The following is a 23861-nucleotide window of genomic DNA, read 5'->3' as shown; positions in this document are numbered from 1 at the left end:
TCGTCTGCTAGGACAGAAAAAAGTGCATAAGCGACATATAAACCTGTCATTTGTTCTGCCGAATAAATTGAATGTTTTAGTCTATGCACACAGCTAAAATTCAATCAAGAGCATATCTTGATGTCCGGATCTCTTTAAAGCTGTGAGCAGAACACCTTAATGCATCGTTGTTTCACTAAAACAGAAACAGGAAAGCATTCAGGCTGCACTGAAATAACAACAAACAGGAGACATGTCCATAGAAAATAAGATTTATTCATTTACACTTTTGAATGAAATAATCACAATTCAGGAATAAGTGCATATTCACATATGATATGACAAAACTGTGTACTGAGTATAAATTACAGGCGACCATGCCGGGTTATATTACAGCATACACACTGTTACCTGTACATGTACCTGTGTAAAATCTGCAAAGGTAGGTTTACAGGCTGCTACAAAACTATATTCCCTTAAAACTAGGAATAAATATTTGCGAGGCTTAATGCTGCTGCAGGACTAAAAAAGGCTTTAAAGCTAGGAACAGATTCATAGATTCACTGTCAACATTTTGTGCGAAACAACAAGGAACCAGCCAAAGGGGTTCTGGTGATAATAACAGACCGCGGGCGTCAGAAACATTCATCTCTAAAATATGTCCCAGGGAAGTGCAACTACTGCTACAGTTCAAACAATTTACTCAAACGGCCTAAGACAGGTCAACCAGCATTTCAAACATGGTACAAACAAGACAAACGTACTATATATCTAGATCACAACTGGTGCTGCTGAGTTTTTTCCCCAACTTGTCTATCTATGATGCGGTTTTTGCTTGCCAAAAATAAAAAACAAAAACAAAAAAACCCCAGCTGTTTTCTGAAAAGTACTCAGTCATGAGGGCTACAAATGACTTCCTTAATACTCAGACTTTAGTATAACACACTGATAAAAAACCGCAGACTATCTCGCTTTGTGGGTCTCCACAAATATGCTTCATGTTACAAGAATGCTGCCGATTCTGAGCTACAAAACACAGCAGGACGAACGGGAACATTTGCTGTATTTACCATCACATTCTCCACATAGTTATGACAGGGAAAAACAAGAAGCTCAGCTCTCTTGTTCTATGCCAGGTGATGCGACAGTCTTTTTTAATACATACAGAATTAATTTAGAACATAAAGATCACACATTAAAATGACAATTCACCAGAATTCCCCTTTATGCCGACTGTACATTCCCTACATTCCAAGGTATCTGACTCATCCTCTAGGCGGGGTGCCAAAGGAATTCTGGGGAATCTTTTAAAAAAAAAAAAACTCCCTTTAATCTTTTTGACTTCACCACAGAGAAACAGCCTCTAACTAGCGAGTCTACAATGCATGTACCTCAAGTTGTGTTTTTTGGGTTGCGCTGCCCGCTTCGGCGTTCTTGAAATATTACCGGAGGTGTTTACACGCTTTTAATAGCATTCCTCCACCAACACATTTGGAGCACAACATCTTTTGTGCATAGCATCTACACATTTCTACTTCTCACATTTTCAGAAGAGAGTTTCTCTTCCTGTCAGGAGGTATGTCACAAAGGTGGAGTCTATCTGGTCTCTTAAGGTCAGCTGAGACATGCGAAACAACTTTTGTCGTTCTCATTGGTAGTTTGGAGGTGGTGTGAAAAAAAAAAGTCTTTGGAATGAGACTGGTTTAACTTGAAAGAATGCCAACAATGCTGCTCAAACTGTCAGCTGACTTCATAAGATAGGACAGAGTAGGGTGGTACCACTCAGCAATCCAGCCAAGATACTGAAGATAACGCCTTTCATAAGTAGTCTCTTATTTCTTGTCACATTCCACTAAGTCAGTCCGGGCCCAGGTACTCTGCATTCTCCGCTGCCGGTATGTGTCCATTGGTGTGGGTCTTGAAGGTGGGAGTGAAATCCTGTTGGTAGTCGGGGTTGTCTATGCTTTGCTGAGGCAGGTATTTCTCAATGCTGTGGACCGTGCCGTTTGACGTGAGCGGGAGGACGGCCGGGGACAGAATCTCATTGAGATATTCTGGTCCGGCGGCCCCGTTCTTAAAGTAGTTCAGGTATTCTGTCTCCGTATGGTCCGAGGAGATGGTGGGAAGAAGGGTGCGAGGTGGACCGGGATGCTGATAGATAGGATTCACCACATCTGAGATGGGATTCTGGTTCATGTAGCCTGCAAGAAAGGCATTTACATTAACGAGGGCACCAGACAATTTCTCTTTCCATAGGAAAAAAGTAATGATCATAACAGGAGCGCCGCACACTGTAGGGTATTTATTTTTTTAGATCAACTGACTATTTAGACATGTCATGAGTGAAGGCTAAAAGATGAGTCATGACATGCAGCAGAGACCCCTGGTTTGATGCGCCACGAGCTGAAACCATCAGTGCAGGTCTTTTCCGAAAGCTCCCAAATAATGCTGTAATCTTTACGTTGAGCTATTTGCATATATTAGAGCTATTTCTTATATTTTGTAACTTATATTATATATATATATATATATATATATATATATATATATATATATATATATATATATATTGTATTATTTAATTTAGTTCAGTCTGTTACTGTTCTTATTATCTTGGAGCCACTGTAACCACATACTTTTCTTAGGGATTAATAAAGTATTCTGATTCTGAAGATAAAATGCTACAAATCTACAAATCTATGCAGAAAGGCATTAATAAGACTCATTTTATCCAACACAGAAAGTCTTCTTTTTCTTGTTTTTCTTCTTCTGCCTCTATCTCACCTTGTCCCTATCATCCTCATCATCACTAACCCTCTCTCCGTGTCCTCTTTCATTACATCCACGGCAGCTCCATCTCTCACATCCTTTGTCCAGTATATCTACGATCCCTCCTCTGCACATGTCCAAACCATCTCAGCCCAGCCTCTCTAGCATTGTCTCCGAGCCTGAGCCGTCCCCCTGATGCACTCGTTTCTAATCCTGTCCATTCTTTTCACTCCTGATGAAAATGTTCAACTCTGCCACCTCCGGCACCACCTCCCTTTTTTTGTCTGTGCCACCGTCTTAAGACCGTACATCATAGCAGGTCTCACCACCATCCTGTAAACCTTCTATTTCACACTGCTGTCCTTATCTCACAAATCACCCCTGACACTTGTCTCCACCCACTCCACTCTGCCTGTACTCTCTTGTGCACTGTCTGATCTTTGGATGGTCGACCCCAGGTATTTAAAGTCAGCCCCCTTCGCTACTCTACTTCTCACATCATCCCTGCCTCACCTGCCTCCCTCTCATCTCCAAAGAAACTGGTTTGGATAATCCTATTTGCTTTCATATTTTCAGGTGTTTTCTTAAATTTGATTATTTTACTGCATCTCTTTGAGTATTTTACACTCTTATTGCGCCATTATATGCTAGATGGTTTTACAGGCTGAAGGATAATGAAAGTCACAAGTAGCCAAAATGACAAGGGGACATGAATAGGTGTGGCACGTCAAGGTTGATAAGCATTAAAGACACATATGCAAAAGCCTTACAACGTCTGACAAAAAGAAGCGGTCAAATCCCAGTGGAGATGGTAATAATAGTTGCTCATAAAATCTAATGCCTGATTGCTAAGCATTTCTCATTTTAAGTTCCCCACTAGAGGTTCTTAGGCTAAAGATCTGAGTGGTAACACTAATGTAACCAGTAAACAATACATGGGTTACTGCATGTTCTGCTAATAGCATTACAAGAAGAGGGGGGCAGTACACTTGTTGGCCACTAGATGTCCCCCTTCCTCACTTAATCACCCAAAGAACACAGAGGCAAGCCATGCTGAGATTTCTCTTGAACTAAATTAAAAAGTAATGGCATTTAGTTGAAGGTTACTAACCTGGAGACGGCTGGAAGGCTTCATCGAGAAATTTGTCTGTGGGGTCTGGAATATATCGCAGGGCCATGCTTCCATCTCTGCTCGGGAATCCGTTCTGTAACAAAGATCAGAGGTTTTCAGGGCTGTGGCACTCCCTGTGAAAATATTGCAAAGAGGCCAGCACAAAGAGAAAAATCCTTTTCTTTACAGGTATAATAAGGGTTTAATGCATTCTCACCAGTAAGCCAGTTCTGCTGTGGCACGTCCCGATGCTGCTGTTGAGGCTCTGAAAAATAGGTACGGCAAACGTTTTGTTAAACATCAAATGATGATGCCACATCAAATGCGACACAGGAAATTGTGTTTTATGAAGCCATAACATAATTAAATAATCCTCTATAAACCATAAAGCAGCCACTGAGTGAAGAGGAAGGTTTAACATTTTATTAAGCAGGCATAAGGCACCGTACAAAGACAGGCTGCTTTGTTTAGTTTCTTTTATTCTTATTTTTTGTTACTGCATGTTTCTTTTGGACACAGGGACGGCAAGTTCTCTCTGAACTGTGACATGAACGTGTTTTTATGGTCCCCGAGAAGTTATAGCTGCCATTCTTAGTACAAGCTGATAGGGATCAAAATAAACGTTCGCCGTGCAGATTCATATGGATTCAGACAATCTGACAAGCTTTGCTGTGTCCAAGTCAAAGGGCTGTGAGCGGCATAAAACCATGAAAAATGGGAAAACAGGGAAAATAGGGTGACAGCCGTGGCAATGCAATTACTTTCAACAAGAAAAGGAAATTAAATACGCTGAAGCACTGATCATGTGGGGAAAAAGAAAGAAAGAAGGCCTTACTGGGCCATGTCCCAACAGTAATATTACAAAAACAGACCTATTCTGAAGTTTTATTGGACAGAAATAAAAAACAACAACGGAAAAAAAGGCGCCTGTAAAGGTAATCAAACCTGAAACCTCATATGGACTAACCAGGCTGTCAGTGGCCGGCAATAATCCCAGGTAAAAGAGCCAGACCTACGCATGGCCTTCACTAAACCCGCAGTAGAAGAGTTCTGCTTATTCCACCTTCATCAATCACAGGACAACTGGGAGGAAACGTGGGAGAGGCGCTGATTAAGGAGGGCGAGTGGGTGGCAGTCACGACAGGCCAGGTAAACAGAAGCAGGGCCGCTGGGGTCAAAAGCAGCCTTTTCCCACTTCAAGTCAGTAAAATGAGTTAAATTCTGTCTAAACACCTCTGGTAGAGTTTAGCAGCTGCAGCTCTGTTTCTCCTGACTGAAGGCATGAGCAATTGTTTTCAACACAGAAAAAGAAAAAAATGACTGTGTTTATTTCCATCCAGACTCACAGGGTAATGATTTATGCCGAAATCTCATTTCCCCAAAACACAGTTAACACAGCACAATTACATTTTCAAACAGTTGACTGCCTGTTGGTAAAGTGTTCACAGCTAAAGCTGTGTGAACCAAGAAGGTCAGTGTGAGTGAATCTGGTGTGGGTGTGTGTCTGTGGTAAACGCACCATTACATGGCTCATTAGGGGCCTTACAGCTCACAGCACAAAATACAGTGGCAATATTTTCCATGTCGATCCTGTATTTGTGTCAAAATCTTTTAAAATTAGAAGTGAACGTGCTGAAACAGGTCAGCAGTTCAGCATTTGGCTTCAGCCTTGTGCTAATCTAGGGACAGCAATATATATATATATGTAGAGAGAGGATATATTGTAAGTATATAAGGGCTCTTTCTGTGTCTATAGTCATAATTGCATCAATTTTGCAAGATCCAAACCATGACAGAGCCTACACCGTTTACTGAGCCTCACTCACTCTTCCTGTTTCCCTTCATAAAAAATGGCAGATGCATCTCTCAGATCCTGGATTTTTCAGACACTGTTCATCTGCTGTAGACAAAATGCTTGAAGAAACAATTTAAAATAAGTTTTATTTCCCTAAGTTGTCTGTTATGTGTAGACAACACTGCCTCATCCCCTGAGTTAGGTGCCTTTTTATGCTTGAATGACACATTATTAAGTATTAAGAGGCTTAAAAAAAACAAAAAAACATTCCTTGGAAAATGGTCATGTACAAGGACTGGATTAAAATGAGTGAAAAAGCAGCCAATGAAAAACTTAATAAACCTTTCAGAAAGTCTGGAGAACTATTGCTCAAGATCACTTACAAAATTACAAGACAGTCTGGCTCCTTGGAAGGAAAATGTGATGAAATGAAGAATTGCTCAAGACTTTTGCACAGTACTTTAGTTCCTAGTATTCACAGCAGCAGTGACTTCAGCCTTTTGATTACTAGGTGCACACAGCACAGTCAGTTTGTGTGATGTTCACAAGAACGATAGAGTGGGTTTCTGGTGAGCTGCGTCACCTTGTGGGTGTAATAAGGAGTAATCACTACTCAGTGTGACACCAACGCAAGTTGTGATGATTTCCCGTCTCGTAATTACATCAGTTTTGATTTCGCTTTCAGTTGAGCTGCACTAGTTAAGCAGGAGCACGCTCTCCAAGACTCCTAAGTTTTGCATAATTTCTAATGATTTTTAGTTTTACTCTTACAGGCCTGTCCTGACAAAGCAGAAACGCTTCACGCCATTTCTTTTTTTGTGTAAGGATTGCATGATTTATGAGATTTCTCTAAAAGCTAAATTACTGTAAACCACGTACAGACTTGATTCTACATTTCCATAAAGGGTCTTACTGTTGAGTGAATCAGTGGGGTGCGGGAGGTACTCGGGCTGCTGAAGAAGCCACGCTGTGGCACCAGATATTCATCAACATCCACGGCATCCTCCATGTCCTCCCCGCTAATCAGGCTGCGGTAGAACTTATTGTCTGAAGGACTCGGTAAGTGCATGCGGTCATCCCCCTAAAATCAAAGAGTTTACCCTTTTTGTTATACGTAACAAATCACTGCAGCTCATCATCAGATATTCTATATATTTAAGCAATTTTAAAGAAAGAAGTGGCTTAAAATTATACCTGGATGACAAGATAACGCGGTGGATCCCGAGCCATCTTTGTAAACTCTGCTATGAGTTCTCGGAAACGAGGGCGGCTGTCTGCATCAATCATCCAACCTGTGCACATGCATCAGCAGAGATCATCAGGGTGGGTTGACTCAGTAACATGAAGCTTTAAATTTGTGAGTACATTAGCAGACATAATCTGTAAAAACAGCAGGTAGCAGAACTGGGAAAGACGGATGATAAAGACAACACTAGAACAAAAGCCTGAACCACGAAACAACTGCCATAAAATTTGAGTGTTTATTGAACATTCAGACGAAAAAAACTAAACAAAAAAGAAATTACTTTGTATCATATTTGCTACATCACATCGATGATGTAGGAGTCTCGCGTATCAGATATGATACACTAGGCCAGGGGTGGGGGAGCTCCAGGCCTCAAGGGCCGGTGTCCTGCAGGTTTTAGATCTCACCTTGGGTCAACACACCGGACTCAAATGATTAGTTCATTACCAGGCCTCTGGAAAATTTCAAGACATGTTGACGAGGTCATTTAGCAATTTAAATCAGCTGTGATGGATCAAGGACCCTTGAGGCCTGGAGTTTCCCACCCCTGCTGTAGGCTGTACAGGGGTAACATAAAAAACAACTGTTTGCTAAAGTGCATTATGTCTTAAAAACAATAAAACAAATGGTGATGTAACTAATTATTACTTTTTCCTTCCTGATTCATTTGCTGTTAACTGTCATGTGTGTGTTTGTTCTGGAGGAAACAGACAAAAAACACCCCCCAAAACAGACTACTAATTACTGCAGCTCTTACATAAAGTAATAAATGCACACGGGTTTTGTACACGAGCTTACATTTCACCATGATCATGTAGACATCTATGGTGCAGATTGGTGGCTGAGGCAGGCGTTCTCCCTTCTCCAGTATCCCAGCTATTTCACTGGCTGGAATCCCATCGTATGGTTTGGTCCCAAATGTCATCAGCTCCCAAACTGTTACACCTACAGTACAGAGACGAGGACAGATGGTAAATGTCAGTTTGATGAGCTGTCACTGACTTTGTTTTGCTCCCAATAAAAAAAAAAAAGAAGGGAAGAAATGAGAGTGACAGGATGTACGCTTCTTAAGTATAGCACAGTATCAAAATAGCTATGTTGACAAATTGGCTCTGCATGCAGGAGTGGGAGTGAGCAGGATGCCTCTCTGCGTTGGAGGAACTGAAAAAGGGAAAAGGAGAAAAGGAAGCCCGCCACTTCTTCTAGGGTCTGCTGATGCTTTTGCCATACTGAGCGGAAGGCATGATCAAACCCTTGGGGAAAGAAGATTTGGAAGCTGGCCCACAAAAAAAGCTGTACTGTGTTTGGTTTCTGTGTGTGTGTGTGTGTGTGTGCGTGTGCTCCTGGGCTGGTAGAACTGTATATGTGGGTTGATGTGAGATTGTCCATCCGAGACTGCCAGCATGTAGGTGTGCGCTACCTAAAATCGCAGATGCTAACAAGATGTTCTCCCTTTTCACTCCCTGTTTGATGAGCTTTATTGACTCCAAAAACAACACGCTATCCGAAGCTTCAAAACAACTGCCCGCTCCCTGCCTCACTTTCTGTTAAAACGCTTTATTTAGCGATGAATGAATATTGCTCCAGTGAGAATGTCACCAATGCTCAGGAGCACGGAGGGCCAGCTGTTTTACTTATCAGAAGTTACACAAGGATTCGGGCTCAATCTGGGACAGCGCAAGCGAGGTTTTCTTTCCTTGTGACTCACCGTAACTCCATACGTCGCTCTGGTGCGTGTAAGTTCTGTTCAGGATCGACTCGAGAGCCATCCATTTTATCGGCACCTGTGGGAATAATCATTACAGTGTGATTAAAAAGAATGGAAAACCCGTGTGCACTTAAACTAATGACAAGTTACCCACTAACACGTTTATAATGTATGGTGTGTATATCATGTTGCATATGCATGCATGGGATGAATTAAATGTGACACTACTGATAACAGTGAGTTTATTTTTTGGCATCACTTTGCATCAAGTATTTGCAGGGATGTTTTCAACTTAAAACGCTGCAGATCTTTATATTTCTGAAATTGATTAATGTCTCTGGCCAATTCATTAGAGTTTATGATGCAATTTTGCTGCCACCTAATGGTGAGATATACAAAAGTCTCTTTTTATTATTAACCTCTTGAGACCCGAACTCTTCCACAGCATGCATTTTTCATTTCTCTTTGATATTTGGGCATATTGGGACCCGATGAATGTAAAAACAAAGAATTACCAGATTTTTTTTTAACTGATTTTTGTTTCTAAGAAAAATTAGGATATTCATTTAAAATTTTGATAGAACAGTAGCAGTATAATGTCCTCGTAAGTAGATATCAGGCCCTTGTAGAGCAAATTTAGTATTTTGGTCTAAATAACCCAAAATGTGATGTCCACATATGTGGACGCCAGGTCCTAGGAGGTTAAGGCAGACTTAAGGTATGCAAAGACCATCACACAAACCTTATGGCAGTTTTTCTGCATAAGCCAATGATATTTTTTTAATTGCACTGCACAAAAGAGTGTCTGAAGTTTAGTGATTCATCTGGATTTGTCCAGATGTTTTTTTAAAGACCTGTTCTTTTCCACACCTGCACATTTGGTGTTGACATGCAATACAGAGAGATATCTGGGCTGAATTTGTATTATATTATTTCTCCTAATTACACCAGATATAACATGCACTGCTCACCCTGTAGTTACAGGCACAAAAAACAAACAGCACAGCATATTCTTGAGTAAGGAATCCTTCAGTTTCCCAAAGGAAACAAAAGACAAGAAACCCTTTTGATTTGTCATTTCTCTCTGAATGTAATTCACTGACAGAAGCTATTTAAATACAGCACCACTTGCATGAGATACAGAACAAAACAAAGTACAAAAATATATCTTTCATGCAGTCGAGCTGAGTGAACTACAGGAAGCGGTCTGTCAGTTGGCAACTGGCTATAAATTCATTAAACAAGATCATGTTCATATTTAGGCCCATTTGTGTGCAGCAACAACTCTATCCATCAGTTTTCTTCCACTTATTTAATTCAGGGTTGTGAGGGGGCTGGAGCGTACACTCTAGACAGGCCACCAGTCTAATGCAGGGCTAACACAGAGAGACAGGAAACCATTCACACTCACATTCACTCTAAGGTCAATTTAGCATTGCCAATTAGCACAAAGCCATCAGTGTCTTTGGACTGTGGGAGGACGCCGAGTGGATTCTAAACTTCTGGGATCACCTGCTGTGATGCAACAGTGCTCACAACAACTGACTAATAAATTAAAAAAAAAAACAAACAACTAACCTTTCCTCCATCTGCATGGTACTCTTTCTCATCTGCCTTTAGCAACTTGGCCAAACCAAAGTCAGTGATCTTGACATGTTGAGGAGTCTTCACCAGGACGTTTCTGGCTGCCAAGTCACGATGCACTAAGTGGCGCTCCTCCAGGTAGTTCATACCCTTTAATCAAACAAATAGTGAAATACAGATTACATAAGAGCCGTGCTTTCACGGGCTCGCCGATATTGTTGGAAACGTGAAAACACCGCTTGCTCCGACAAAGTGAAAAATGACATCTGTCACGACAGACTTGTCATGATAATCTGATTACTCAGATAAAAGAAACGGTATTTCTTTACAAAACCTCTAAAAACAAAAACGCTGACGACTTGACTCGCTCTGCAAATCTAAGTTTAAGCGTATGTTTTTAAATTGCACACCCACTAAGACTTAAACCCGCAAAAGCATGTGATTAATATTATTGTTATTGAAAATAAAAAAAATAAAATCCCTAGATTTATATCTTCATTGGCTGATACAGAGCTATGCGCATGTAAAACAACTCCAGCAACAACAGGTCCAACCTAATCAACAGATTACTCAACTGTAACGTGACACCTTTATGAACTTTCCCTCTTACCTTGGCTATCTGCACACACCAGTTGAGCAGGTACTGGGAGCCAATATTGTCCTTGTTCTCTTTGACATAATCCAACAGGCAGCCATAAGGCATGAGCTGCGTTATGAGCTGCACCGTGGAGGTGAGGCAGATGCCCAAGAGACGACACACGTGGGGGTGCTCCACACTGGCCATCACATAAGCTTCCTGTAAGATGACATAAATGATTTACATGATTTACAATTCAAAATTATGTTTATTTCTCTTCTTTACGTATTAGCTGTTTATGCAGCCCCTGAGCTCGTGTCTGCTTAGCGCCCTCTTCCTTTTAATGGACTTCTGCGAGGAAACCCAGTGATGGAAGCCATTTAGGAAATCCATGCCATGCTAGCATCGGATTCATGTAAGATTATTAAAAGAAAAAAACTTAAAAAGAAAACACAAGGTAAACAAATAACCAAGTGTTTAGGACACATACTTTTATGTGTGTTTAATTTCATTTTTTGCAAACTTTGTCCACATTTTGTACGTAAGTAAGGGAAAGCACAGGTTCCCTTCAAGGTACAAAAGCAAAAAAATACATTTTTAATTATTCAAAGGTCCTGTGACTTATTGGCTGGTAGAGATATCCTTGTGAATGATAAACAAGACATTTTTTGAAATACCCGTTATCAGGCGATAAGTTTCTCAGGAGCAGTAATACAGAACCAACAGCTGTGTATTTTATTGCTCGACAGTGGAAATTATCAAAAGAGACAAAGTACTTTAAGAATTTAAAAAATGGGGATAAGGAAACCACTGCAAGCAGTAATTCAAACTGAACTTTATCTAGTTTCCTGTCATGAAAGCAGAAATGCATGCAAAATATTGTCTACACGCCTAATACGATATCAGTATTGCTCAATAAATTCTCGGCTTGGGGCTACGCAATTCAGACAGCCTGATGAAAACAAGGTTTCCAAACACGTTCTACTTTACAGTGAAAGACTGCCCTTAAGTTAAGAAGCTGAGAGGACATCTGTGTCCACCACAGTGAGTGGACGTGCAGTGACTGAGCAGCAGAACCACAAAATCACAGGATCCAAGATGCACATTTGTCTGTGTGCATAATGCATTTAACACAGGCTGCTTTCTCGGCACTGCATCAGCGCTGCATTCCTTTCCAGAACACCTCAGCCTTGGATTACACCAACGCCCACACGCTGCCTTCCCATGAATTAATCCCATTTCCAGCAGTCCCATAAGATGAATGCCATGTAAACAGACACGTTCTCCATTACAAGGAAAAGTGGCCATTAGCTAGATTATAGGACACATTAGTGGAAACTTGACAACCAGCAGCCAACAACTGTCGCTCCTTAAGGCCGATGTAGTTTTGAGTCAAAATATTGTGATAATTCCTTAAAAAATGTGCGTAACATTTGTAAATTTTAAAATGTATACTTTCATTTCCAGCCCTTAACAGAAGGAGGCAGGGAGGGAGTATTTCAAATGAGCTGTTGTGTTCAGCTCCAATTTAGTATTACAGTAAGCACAGAGGCCAAAAATTACCACATAAAATGAGTGAACCTACATCCAAGATCTCCTTGTTTGCTTTAGGGGACGTGGCCTCTCTCAAAACCTTGATGGCGACCGGGATTTTCACGTCCTCTCCCTCCGGGACCCACAGACCCTGCATGGACACAAGCATTTTATTTTATGTGCTGCAATTAGACCTGAATCATCAAGTGAGCGCACAAGCATATGTGTAAATGTTAGCATACACTGTGCAGTACAAGTACAAATATTGACATGCATGTGCAAGCCAAAGCTACACCTGCTCTCAAACATACAGTAAACAGTGCATTTGTATTCTGCTTGCAGTCCATTCTTTGCAAAACTGTCCACACTACGAAGGTCAAAAAGCGACAAACAGGCAGAAATACAAAGCAGAACATCGAGCTGACCTACAGTCTCTCCCTCTCTCTCTGGAGAGTTACGCTAACCTAAAACCGAACCCTAAAATAAATGGTTAACCTTGAGGAGACCAGTGTTTTGTCCCCACAGGGAAGGAGAGTTTCCAGAATGTCACTGCATAAACGCATAAACCCAAATTAACACACGAGCACCGAAAGTGAGAGTGAAGTCACCCGTGCATGATCTGGCTTGTTAAAAATGTGGTTTTATAACAGAAAAATTGACAACAGATGTAGCAGATGAGTGAAAACGCTGATGGTGTGTTGGTTCTGGCTCTGAGAGAGACCCAGATTCAGTAAAGCTCAGCACTGGGGTTCAATTATAAGAAAAAAGAAACAACTCCAGGGTGCTGCTTTTTGTTTTGTTTTTTTACCTTGTAAACAGTACCAAAAGCTCCTGATCCCAGCACCTTGATTTTCTTAAACTCGGGTTCCTTCAGGATCCGCAGCAGAGCCTGGTTCGGTGCCTCTCCACTTGGAGTGAGGGGTTCGACCAACTAGAGAGAAGAAATCACAGTCTTGCATATTGTCTCAGCTGTAAATGAATGCTGACATTTCCTTCATCATCTCCTCCAAGCGCGGTGACTCAGCTTACCTCTCTCTCTTGGAGCAGTCTACGCATGGTCCTCTTCCTCTTGATGTGGCGTCGGCGGAGCAACACAAAAACAGACAGGCCTGCGATGAGAGCGGCCAGCAGCCCACCGACAACACCAGCCGCGACCATGGAAAGACCAAGGGGGCTGAAAAACAGGAAGGGGGGGGAGGTTGTCAAACAGAGTGCGTTTGTGAGTTTCAGCAGAAATGTGATTAACACATCTACCTCAGTTAACTTATCCCTAAGAAGTGGTGATCTGTGTTGCTGTGTTTACTCACCCTTTGCTGTGGCAGCCTTCAAGACCTGGTCCAATGCACCTGTAAACAAATGAGTGCGAAGAGTCTAATGCAACTGACAAAATCAGCACAGAGGCATTGTTTTCCTATGAAAAACCCTTTGCAACCAATCAGAAACCAATGCTGTTGCCACGCTTATGTTTCCCAGCGTACTTGATTTCATTTCTGCCACATAAAGCACCAAAATCGTCTGTAAAATGCCTACAAAACTAAATACTTTCAATCAATGCATCAGTCACTGGGGTCAACCGGGGACTGTTTATTTCCACGCAGTCCAGTGGTTTATTTATGAAACTACTAAACCCAGTTGTGGAAACACATATCCTATTCTTCTTCGTAACAGTCACTGAGGCTCATTTACACAGCAGCTTTCGGTGGTTTAAAGGTATCTCAGACGACTTCCCAAGTTACTCATTGGGCTTAACACTGATCCTCTATCATTGTGAAAACTGTGTCTGCTTTTAGTTCTGCTGTTGCTATTATTTCTTTGTTCTCAAAAGTACTACAGACTTGCAAAAACAACATATAGTTGTCTGAAAAGGAAAGTTTTTCACAGGAATCTAATCCAGTCCTCTCAAGGAATTCAGCTAATCAAAAGCACTTTAACTGATCACCACTAAGTGTGAGAATCTCTGGAGCATTCAGGTGTGTGTTAACAAAATGCCACAAGCTTCCCAGGATTGTACACCAGCAAACTCACCCCAAGGTCAGAGAAACTGGAAAAAAATTCCACGAGCTACATCTCAGACTCTACAGGCCTCAGTTAGGATGTTAAATGAAAGTGGAGTTCATGATAGTACAATCAGAAAAAGACTAAGTATGGCTTGTTTGGAAAATACCTCTTCCTCTAAAAAACCCTCCAAAAAACATACTTGAACACAATCAAAGGTAGACCTGCTGCGGGGCTCTCGAGGGGAGTCGACCTAGCTCACCCAATCAGTGAATTCTCCTTCTTGATCTATTCTGGCAGGTATTCAGAAAATCTGGTACCGTATGTTTCAGTTTTCTCCATGTTTACCTTCTCATACTGTCTCTGATGGGTCTCCAAGGAGGTCCAGAGGACTTGTGTACCTCACTCCCTGTCAATTAGCCCATCTCTTTGTCATGAGGGCTCTGAAGCGATCAGGTGGTCTTTGTCTTCCACCAAAATACGCTCAAAGACAGAAAAACCTTTATATAAAAAACTCATATGAGGCCTCTATTCTTGTGTTTAACAAGATTTACTATAAGACATGAGATAATTTTCCTTTGGTATAGCTGAGGTGTTATATATACTTTTGCTATTGTTGCTGAAGGTGCCTATACAAGCCACAGCATCACAAGGTGTTCTTAGTTCTTCACAGAGAGCCTCCTCACATGACTGTAAACCTTCTAGGTCCAAAAAGCATTTAAAAGAAGAAGAAATTAAGTCAGACATAATCGGTTTGTTTTAAATTGAAAAACACACAAAACCACACAAAAGTCCTGCAGTCTAGAACAACAACTCGTCTCTTGGGGTGTCTGATTTTAATCAGAAGTCCAAGAACCGCCTCAGCAGACGCTTCAAGCTCGGGGCACATTTCTGCATCAGTGTTACAACAGACAAATGTTTCCAAAACAGAGAAAATGCCTGTGCCTGTTCTCAGGTCAGCTGAGCAGTGCTTTTTACCCCTGAGTGCAGTTTTTGTGGCATAGCTGGCACACTTTCTGTTCATCTGCGTATTTCCACACTAGTGCGTCGTCCTCCCCCAGCACGCCTTGGGGACAGCGGGGCACGCAGAACAGTCCATCTTTGAAGTTAGCACATTTAGTGCAGTTAGCAGACTCCTGAAAGTGGAAAAAAAAGAAGATAAAGATTTATTATGTTTACGACTCTATTGAGAGCAGTTATAAATATTTGGTAAACTACACTGTCTCATAGTAATAATTTCTCAAAGCAAATGTTTGGCAAATACGACCCGTGCAGTCAAGTTAGATCTTTCTTTTCTTTTCTTCTTCTTTTTTTTTTTTTAGTTCAGGCTAGTGAAAAGACGATTCAATGCACTGATCACGCCTGAATAAAATAGCGGTAATTTAATACGTTTCCCAGATCTGCCTCCCACTCTCTCTTTGTCAGGTTGTGCTTCTGTTTTTGATAATTGGAGGGTTTATTTCCCAGTTATCAAAGTAAAAGAAAAAGAAAACAACCAGATTGCACATTTTGTGGCTGTGCTGCATTACAGCCGATCAAAGCTGCTGCTGACTGACAAATCCGCAGAACTAACGTGTCTGGATTGGATTTCACGCTGTGCAAATGTTAATCTCTTCTAAGCAACGCTCACAGAACTGTTTAACACAACTGCAAAGTGTTTTGTTTTGTAATATTAGTTTAGCTGCTGATGGCAAACATACAGGCGCGCTGCAGGTTGCAGTCCCGTTCATGGGCTGACACTCGGGGTGGCACTTGATGCAGATTTTATTCACAGCTGTCTCGCGCGGCTCTCTGCAAAAACAAGAAAGAAAAAAAAACAATAACAAAGCATGACATGCCTAGTTTGAAACTATTATATGTGTTTTATTTTTAAAGTTTTTTTGAGGACAGGAGTTAAACTGTAAGCACGTCGAGATTCTTTGTTGGACAGAGGTCTCCGAAGATAAACAGATGTGAGCAACTGTGTCGTTTCGCCTCCAGTGTTTGTCTTAAATCCACTGGAGACTGAATTTCAAAATGCTTCGGATCATATCTGCTTTTCTTTTTCTGTCAATTAACCCTCAGGCTCGTGTAGCGTCAAAGTCTTGGAAATACAAAAATAGACTCTGAAGGAGTGAACTGTACAGCATGGAGACCTGTTGTGTTTTTAGCTTGTTTGTTTTTCAAAGCTTATTAAAGGCAGTCAGAGAGATGCCTCCCTCACCCCTCCAGGATGTTGCAGGAGTCGACGCAGCTCCCGTCGCGCTTGTAGTCGCGGCACAAAATGCACATACTGGGGCCCGGACCCCAGCAGCCGTCCGCCGTGCACTTCTTGTCGCAAGTGTCGTTTCTCAGAGCTGAAACACAAACACACAATCTCAGCGAGAGCTCTTTCCTGCATAATTATCCAATTTTGAAATTAAGATCCTGTAATTAAATCTTGCTCGTGCAGCGCATAATCAAAAGCAACAACAACAGCAAAGATGCGACTGAAGCCGGTGTGAGACAAACAGAATTTACCGCAGGTGGCAGCGTTGGCATTGCCCTCTATATTAACAGTTTGGTGTGGTGATTTGAAAAGCTTCTGCCAGTGCTTTGCATCGGTGTAACAGAGTTCAGAGTTCTTAGAGACAAACACATCTCCATCACTGATTTCTCTGAGGGACCTCAGGCCCAGGTGGGTGATATGTAGACCAGCCACAACCAAACTGCGGCTTCCGCTACCAAATGGGAAACGAGACCAAAATAAGAAGAAGAAGAAAAAAGAAAACATTTTGTGACGGGTTGAATAACACTGCGGTTTGAATCAACAGGGGGTCTTTACAAGGAACATACCGTTTAGTTCTCCCCCGAACGACCTCCAGATTCTCAAAAGGACTCAGTGAGCTCATGGTATTTGGCCACGTTTGAATCCACAGGTACCCTGAAGCAACAAGGTTTGTTAACCTTAAAACTGTTTAGATGCACGCATTTAGATGCATGACTCAGCCCTTACGCAGTCTTACCAGTAATTTCTTTAACTGTCTTAAACACATTAAGCTGGGCAGGATCCATCTTTGGTGTTTTGGTGAATTGATCCCTAAAAATGAGAAAATACACCGTACTGACTGCTGGTAAAGGTGATCGAGCACAAAGGCAGCAATGCTAGTCATAGCCCAGACTTACCCATAAATTGATGTGTGGATGATGTCGATGTTTCCATTGATTTTGGTGCAGTTTTCAAAGGAGCCGATGTTTGTGGCATTGATAGACAGAGTGTGAACCAATTCTCCTGTTCCAAGTCCATTACACACTAAAAAATATTTAAAAAAAATACTAGTTAATAACAATAAAAAATAATCATAATAGTTTAATAATAGTTTCTCATAGATTTTGGTCCATATTAATGTGATAGCATCACACAGTTATTGCCGATTTGTCATTTCAGTACAGCGAACTCAAAATGTTCAAGAATCTAATTTCAGATAATTTCAGTTTTGTGACGTGAAATATTATCTCGCTAGAAGCAACCATCAGAAGATGGGAACACTGTGGTCATAAAAGGAAGACATGGTCAGCAGCAGCATTAATTGCCTAGAGATCTGCAGCTAACTGGGTATTTTCTCTGTGGATCAGCAGTTTCTGAAATACTCAGAGCAACCCGTCTGGTGCAATCAAAGTCACTAAAATCTTGCCCATTCTGATGCTCACCTCAGCAGGTCATCTTGAACATTTTAATAAGCCACACCTAATGAAGTGAGTCAGTGCATAAAATCTGGCCTATAAATTTTCACCAAATCAATAATATTTGCTTTTTTATTCATCTCAGTTGTTTAAAATCCCTCTGAATATACGTAGGATGCATGACATGTCTTTGAAATCAAAATCTTATGTGCATTTAGTGCATGTGTCTAATATGCATTCATTATAAAGATTCAGGAGTTACATACATTTTAACAAGTTGGTGCATAAAATCTGGCCTATGAGTTTTCACCAAAACAATGCCATTTGCTTTAAAAAAAAATCATCTCAGTTGTTTAAAATGCCTTAAAATGACTGAGTTTAATAAAAATGTTGTTCAGTTGTATCTGTGTTCCTCTGAATATAAAACCAAACAGAAATAGCTTAAGGATGAGTGACATGTCTTTGAAATTGAAATCTTATGTGCATTTAGTGCATGTGTCTAATGTGCATTCATTATAAAGATTCAACTTGGCAGGAGTTATATACATTTCCATTAGAACTTACAGTGTGGTAAACATGCTGCTGTCCCAACTTTTTGAAGACGTTTGCATCAAGTTAAAAACAATGAAACATCTGTTTTCCTTCACTCTTTTCAATTAAAAGGGTTAAATTATTTACAAATTACTGCATTCTGTCGTATTTACATTTTACAGCTTAACCTGAAAACAACATAATAAGAAATTGTTCTTAGCGTAGCTACAAACAGTTTGTTTTTTGTACACGGTGAGAAATATTTGTCCAGATTGCACAGTAACAGCTTATCTTCTTACCTTTTGGACACAGCCCGTCACACTTGGCGCACTTCCTGATTCCTCCTACCTCCACCTCATATGTGTTATCGTTGCACGTCCGCACACATGCGCCGTAATCAGAAATAATATAATTACCTGGAAGAATATGCAAAACATGAGCTGCTGCTGCTGATAATCTCATATTCATGTGCACTAGATGGATCTTAAATCATCTTAAAATCATATTAAAATATCTGGGAAAAAAAGCTTTTTTGTAGCAAATAATCTTTTATTAGTTATACAGCAGTTTAACTAGCAATGTTGCTGAACTGCAGAGCTCCTTCAGTGACAGACTGCTGCATCCTAGATGCATGAAGGAGCGTTTCCACCCTGCAGCTGTCAGATTGTACAATCAAAACCGCTCCCAACAAACACATTTGAACATGTTTGTTTACATACATATTTAATTTTAATAACTGTACAGTACTCTGCTTTTGGTAATTATTGTCCTTGATGTAAATATGTAAAAAAACAGGTGTATGTTTCTGTTCTGTTTCCTGTGTCCTGTTTGTTTGTATATGTGTTTTTCTTGCTGCTGTTACAACCAAATTTCCCCTTGTAGGACAATAAAAGGATTATTCTATTCTATTCTCTATTCTAATGCATAATGATGACAGAATATAAACACAGAAATACAGGGACAGACCTGTGCAAGTTAAAATGATAAAACGCAGTTGTTGCATTAACACACTCTCAATCATTTGCTTTTCTTGTTTATACAGTTTAAAATTAAACTTGGACAAACTGTCACGACTGAATGTCTAACCACCCTGAAGGACAACCTGGGCAACTGTTCTGCAAGTCAGCATGCCGCAATATGGAACAAAAGTGTAATCATGCATGATGAGCTTCATACTGCCGATTGGGACCCATTATTTTACTTTTATTTATCTTGACTGTCGAGACATAGCTACAATGCACGCATCAATGTAGGCTAATGTAATATATCTGTCTAGCAGGCTTAAAAGTTTAACTGAAATTGGCAAAAAAAAACCCTAAAATAAAAAAACTAAAAAATGATCTGGTTAAAGCCGGCCTTACGTGGGCAGCTTTTGACACAGGTGGCCCCGAAGCTGTACTTTCCATGCGGATTAGGAACCAGCTGGTGCAGGTTGGGGTCGTAACGATGAAGGCCTGGGCAGGAGTCCTTACACACCCCATTATCCTGGAAGTCCCGACAGGCCTGCAGCACAAACAAGCGTCATCTAGCACACTGGGACCAAAACAGAGCCCCGCACTAATGATAACACTGCATTCCTTTATCACAGCCTTGACTTAATACTCATAGCTGCACAGAGAGGCAGAACAGACGCTGTTATTCAAGGCACTGCCAAGTGCAAGATCTAATCAGACGCTCCACATCTCATCTCTACTGAAACCAATAACAAACTTCGGATGATAAAAACAGATGTCTGAGAGTGAGAGCTTTATTCTGTTGGAAGGTCTTCTTCAGGAACCTACAGAGTAGCAGAATTACGTAGTGTAGTGTTGCACTTAGGAACAGTTTTTTATTAGTTTTGGTGACTTTGCGTTGGTTTCTGTTTGACTGGGAGTCTTACACTCACCAGGTACACCTGTTCCATTGCTTGTTAATGCAAATATCTAATCAACCAATCACGTGGCACTAATGGCTGCTCCTATTAGCTAAAAACAGGAAAATTAGGGTACAATTCAAACAAGGTTCACCAAAATTGGACAAAAGAAGATTTTGTGTCGCAAAATGTGTGTGATGCTATCATGTCAGCATGAACCAAAATCTCTGAAGAAAGTTTCTAGTACCTTGTAAAATCAATGGCATGAATAATTAAGGTCGTCTGAAGGCAAAAGGGGATCCGACCTATATTAGCAAGGCATAACTAAAACATTGGCTGGTGAACACAGGCCTTGGTCACATGTTTATACGATATCACACAGTAACATTAAAAGTGTCTTTGTCTCACCAGACAGTCTTCAGCTCTGGGTCCCGTGCACCCCGCGGCACAATGCTCATTGCAACAGTCACTTGGTGAAGGTCCTTTGCACCTCTTGGAGCACTGCTGGGCACAGTTCAGCTTTGTCACTGGAGATGAGAGCAGCAGAAGTTGAGTGGAGTGTCCAAGCCCAGGAATGAATTTGTTCTGCTTTTGATTCTGATGCCCTATCATCACCGTGCATTACAGTACTTTAAACATGTTCAAATGAAAAATTGGAGGATTGTGCGCACAGATTTGTTTTACCTTGCTCTTGTTTGCAGTGAATAAGCTAACAATTAATAAAACAGTGCTTACAAGTCTGACAGTTTTCAGGACCAGATGCCCAACATGAGCCATTGAAACAGCCTGAGTCACATTTTCCACCTGTTGAAAAAGAAACATTGCAAAGCACAAAATTAAAAACCTTTTAACTCACAACAAATTATTTCTTTGTGTTCTGGTGTAAAGTAATACTTACAATTTTTGTTTTTGCTAGGAGTTGGATCAATGCTGATGTTTCCAACATTAACAATATCAGACCATTGGATTGTTTCCACATTGCAAAGCTGGTTGGTCAAAAATTTTACTCCTCCTTTAAGAATTTCTGCAAAAAGAAAACTTCATATGAACTACTACGCAAACATGCACACGTTGGAATATTTACATAGTTTGTAATAATACTGAGTGTCATATAAAACATGATTATATTTAGGGGTCAACCTACCTGTCAGGCTGGTCAGAAGAATCTGATCGGTGCCCTTATTTGTAGATTTGTTATAATTGGAAATCACAGAAAGAGCAAAACTTCCATCATAGAGAGAATGGCCTCGAATGATGCGCAGGTTCTCCAGAGGAATCCTGGATACTGTATTGAGGGCGATCAGGACGTAGCCACCAACTTCTTTGATTGACTGGAACGAAAAAAAGACAAACTTAATTTTTGAATTAAAAAAACAAAAACTTTTGTATTTTCTGAACGACCTTTATATACATTTACATTAATATTTTAAGAGAAAACTGTGAAACTGGTGGTCCATAACACTGGTAGACTGATAGAGGTGTGTAAATTAATGTTCAGAAGCACAGGAACACCTACACATATCACCTAAATGAGCTGCTTAGACATCGAAAAATACCATGAAGCTCCCAGCACACAGGTTTTGTGCTGATGTTAATACCAGAGGATGTTTAAACCTCCTCTGGCAGAGTGTTGGTGACTTTTGCACACCGTGCTCCTCAGGTACTGGTGACTGGTAACTTGCCACTTTCAGGCTGAGTTTCACTTTCCAATAACAGCACATAGAGTTGATGGTGGAATAAATTTCACAAACTGACTTGATGCAACAGTGGGATCCTAAAATAGCACCAAAGTCAAATTCAGTCTTTTCTTTCCCCATTCTTTCACAAATGTTTGTAAATGCAGACTGCATTGGTAGGCGTTCGATTTTACACGCCTGTTGCAATGGGACTGAAAACACTTGGGTTCAAAGATTAAGAGGTGTGGCCCAAATACTTTTGTTCATACAGTGTATGTGATGGATGCTAAAAATAAGAAAATATAAATAAAAGCTATGAGATGTATGGTTAACTCCACAATGTCAACTCTAAATCTTATAAATCAAATCAGGGTTTTCTGTCTAACTAGAATAAGACTCACAGTTGTTTGTATTTGCTAACCAGTCAAGTTTCACTTTATATGTCATCCCTTTAATTCTATTCTGTACTATTCTGGTGAAAAGCGGTCATCAATAGCATATGAATGCTTAAGTTATGACAAAATAATGTGTTTCATGAAGTCAGGGTGACCTTTATTTTTGACATCTTTCTTGAGATATTTCATGTAAAGGATTCCTTCGATGCGCTCTTCACATATCAAATACATAAGAAATAGACAGATGTGCTCACAAGCCAAAAACATGTGTCGATGGCACTGGATCATAAAACTTTCAGCCAAACTATATTGCCTCAGGTCTACCTCTAGGGCTACAGACAGCCCACCAGTACTACTAATAGAATGGTTAGCACAGTATGTACAGTATGTTGCTCAAGAGGTGATACACAGAGCCACAATAACTTCTGGTGATCTTAATTAGTATACTGGGTCGGCTTAGAGATGGGCTAATCTGAACTGTGGACGCTGGGCAGGTCCAAAGTGATGAGAGAGAAAAGTAAGGATGAAAAAATAGGACTCTAAAAGTGACATCATTTAAGACACTTCCTCTTAATATCAGTGGAAATAAAGCCTTAAAACCTCTGAATAATATCTGCTGACTGTATGCTTTTCTGTCTTTGTGTGTGCAACCCTTCATGAGAGTGTGTGTGCCCAGTGTGCAAACCCCTATACAACCTTAAGCAAAGCTCCATCCACAGCATTATAAATACACCGAATCATCATACCTATTCACTCTCCACTGATTTTAATTATCTGAACTGAAGCGATGCAAGAGGCTACACACATCCAGTATAAGGGGCTTGGACAACTTTTAATCGCACTCTTTCTCTAATCTGCTATATACATGCTTATCCTCAACTCCTAACAAAGTGCAGCTTTTACCCGGAGGAAGGACAGGTCACGGTGATCCTCCATGTGTGTGATCTCCAGGTTCTCCAAGACTACGGTGCAGTTGCTGTAGGTCTTCACCATGTTCCTGTAGTGGTCCTCTTTAGTTCCCAAAAGGTTTAAACGATTGGTTACACCTTGGCACACTGCAAGAAAGGAGAATTCATCATTGTTTCATTTAAATGTTAAAAGATTCAGATTGTAAATCATGTGGAATTGCAGTGGAGAGTCACCAAAGTATTTAAACCAAGGCCCACAGTGCAATCAGTCAGAAACAGAAACATTCCCTGCTTACGCAACACGCTGGCTCCGTTTATGACTTTCTGTGTCTGTGTGTGTGTGTGTGTGTGTGCGTGTGTGTGTGTGTGTGTGTGTGTGTGTGTGTATCTCTGTTGGAGAATTTAGTCTGTGCAGTCATAACTTGGCATGCTTTCATGTGAAAATAACAGATCTGGGCTGCATCTGCAACAAAATCAAATCTCAGTGACGAGTTAAGTTCTGGCCCACGAGTCAAAGTCAGCTGCGTGTTTTTATGCTGGCAAAGGTCTCAATCTTTCCA

At 40.7% G+C, this 23861-nt stretch overlaps 1 protein-coding gene across 2 annotated transcripts in view; it reads right to left on the bottom strand.

Annotated features, from left to right (window-relative positions):
- Positions 1-235: 235 nt before the first annotated feature.
- egfra (epidermal growth factor receptor a (erythroblastic leukemia viral (v-erb-b) oncogene homolog, avian)) overlaps positions 236-23861 on the bottom strand; it is a 44436-nt gene continuing 20810 nt past the window's right edge. Inside the window, exons 2-28 of one of the 2 annotated variants that reach the window (XM_040019079.1) lie at positions 23297-23448; positions 21467-21653; positions 21221-21346; positions 21058-21126; positions 20731-20849; positions 19832-19973; positions 18770-18886; positions 17442-17568; positions 17282-17355; positions 17112-17199; positions 16797-16996; positions 16501-16633; positions 15998-16088; positions 15276-15433; positions 13610-13648; positions 13332-13476; positions 13111-13233; positions 12355-12453; positions 10803-10988; positions 10187-10342; positions 8609-8684; positions 7699-7845; positions 6849-6946; positions 6568-6735; positions 4077-4124; positions 3860-3953; positions 236-2180 (exon numbers count right to left, since the gene is read on the bottom strand). In XM_040019079.1, coding sequence (XP_039875013.1) covers positions 1837-2180; positions 3860-3953; positions 4077-4124; positions 6568-6735; positions 6849-6946; positions 7699-7845; positions 8609-8684; positions 10187-10342; positions 10803-10988; positions 12355-12453; positions 13111-13233; positions 13332-13476; positions 13610-13648; positions 15276-15433; positions 15998-16088; positions 16501-16633; positions 16797-16996; positions 17112-17199; positions 17282-17355; positions 17442-17568; positions 18770-18886; positions 19832-19973; positions 20731-20849; positions 21058-21126; positions 21221-21346; positions 21467-21653; positions 23297-23448 — 3506 coding nt within the window. In that variant the 3' untranslated portion in view covers positions 236-1836. The remainder of the gene's footprint in view (positions 2181-3859; positions 3954-4076; positions 4125-6567; positions 6736-6848; positions 6947-7698; positions 7846-8608; positions 8685-10186; positions 10343-10802; positions 10989-12354; positions 12454-13110; positions 13234-13331; positions 13477-13609; positions 13649-15275; positions 15434-15997; positions 16089-16500; positions 16634-16796; positions 16997-17111; positions 17200-17281; positions 17356-17441; positions 17569-18769; positions 18887-19831; positions 19974-20730; positions 20850-21057; positions 21127-21220; positions 21347-21466; positions 21654-23296; positions 23449-23861) is intronic. The other variant, XM_040019088.1, reaches the window with a different exon arrangement.

The sequence above is a fragment of the Simochromis diagramma genome, unplaced genomic scaffold (genome assembly GCF_900408965.1).
Source record: "Simochromis diagramma unplaced genomic scaffold, fSimDia1.1 OVJJ01000205.1, whole genome shotgun sequence".
NCBI classification, from domain to species: domain Eukaryota; kingdom Metazoa; phylum Chordata; class Actinopteri; order Cichliformes; family Cichlidae; genus Simochromis; species Simochromis diagramma.
The sequence above is the reverse complement of the archived record's forward strand: the minus strand, read 5'-3'. Positions and strand labels throughout refer to the sequence as shown.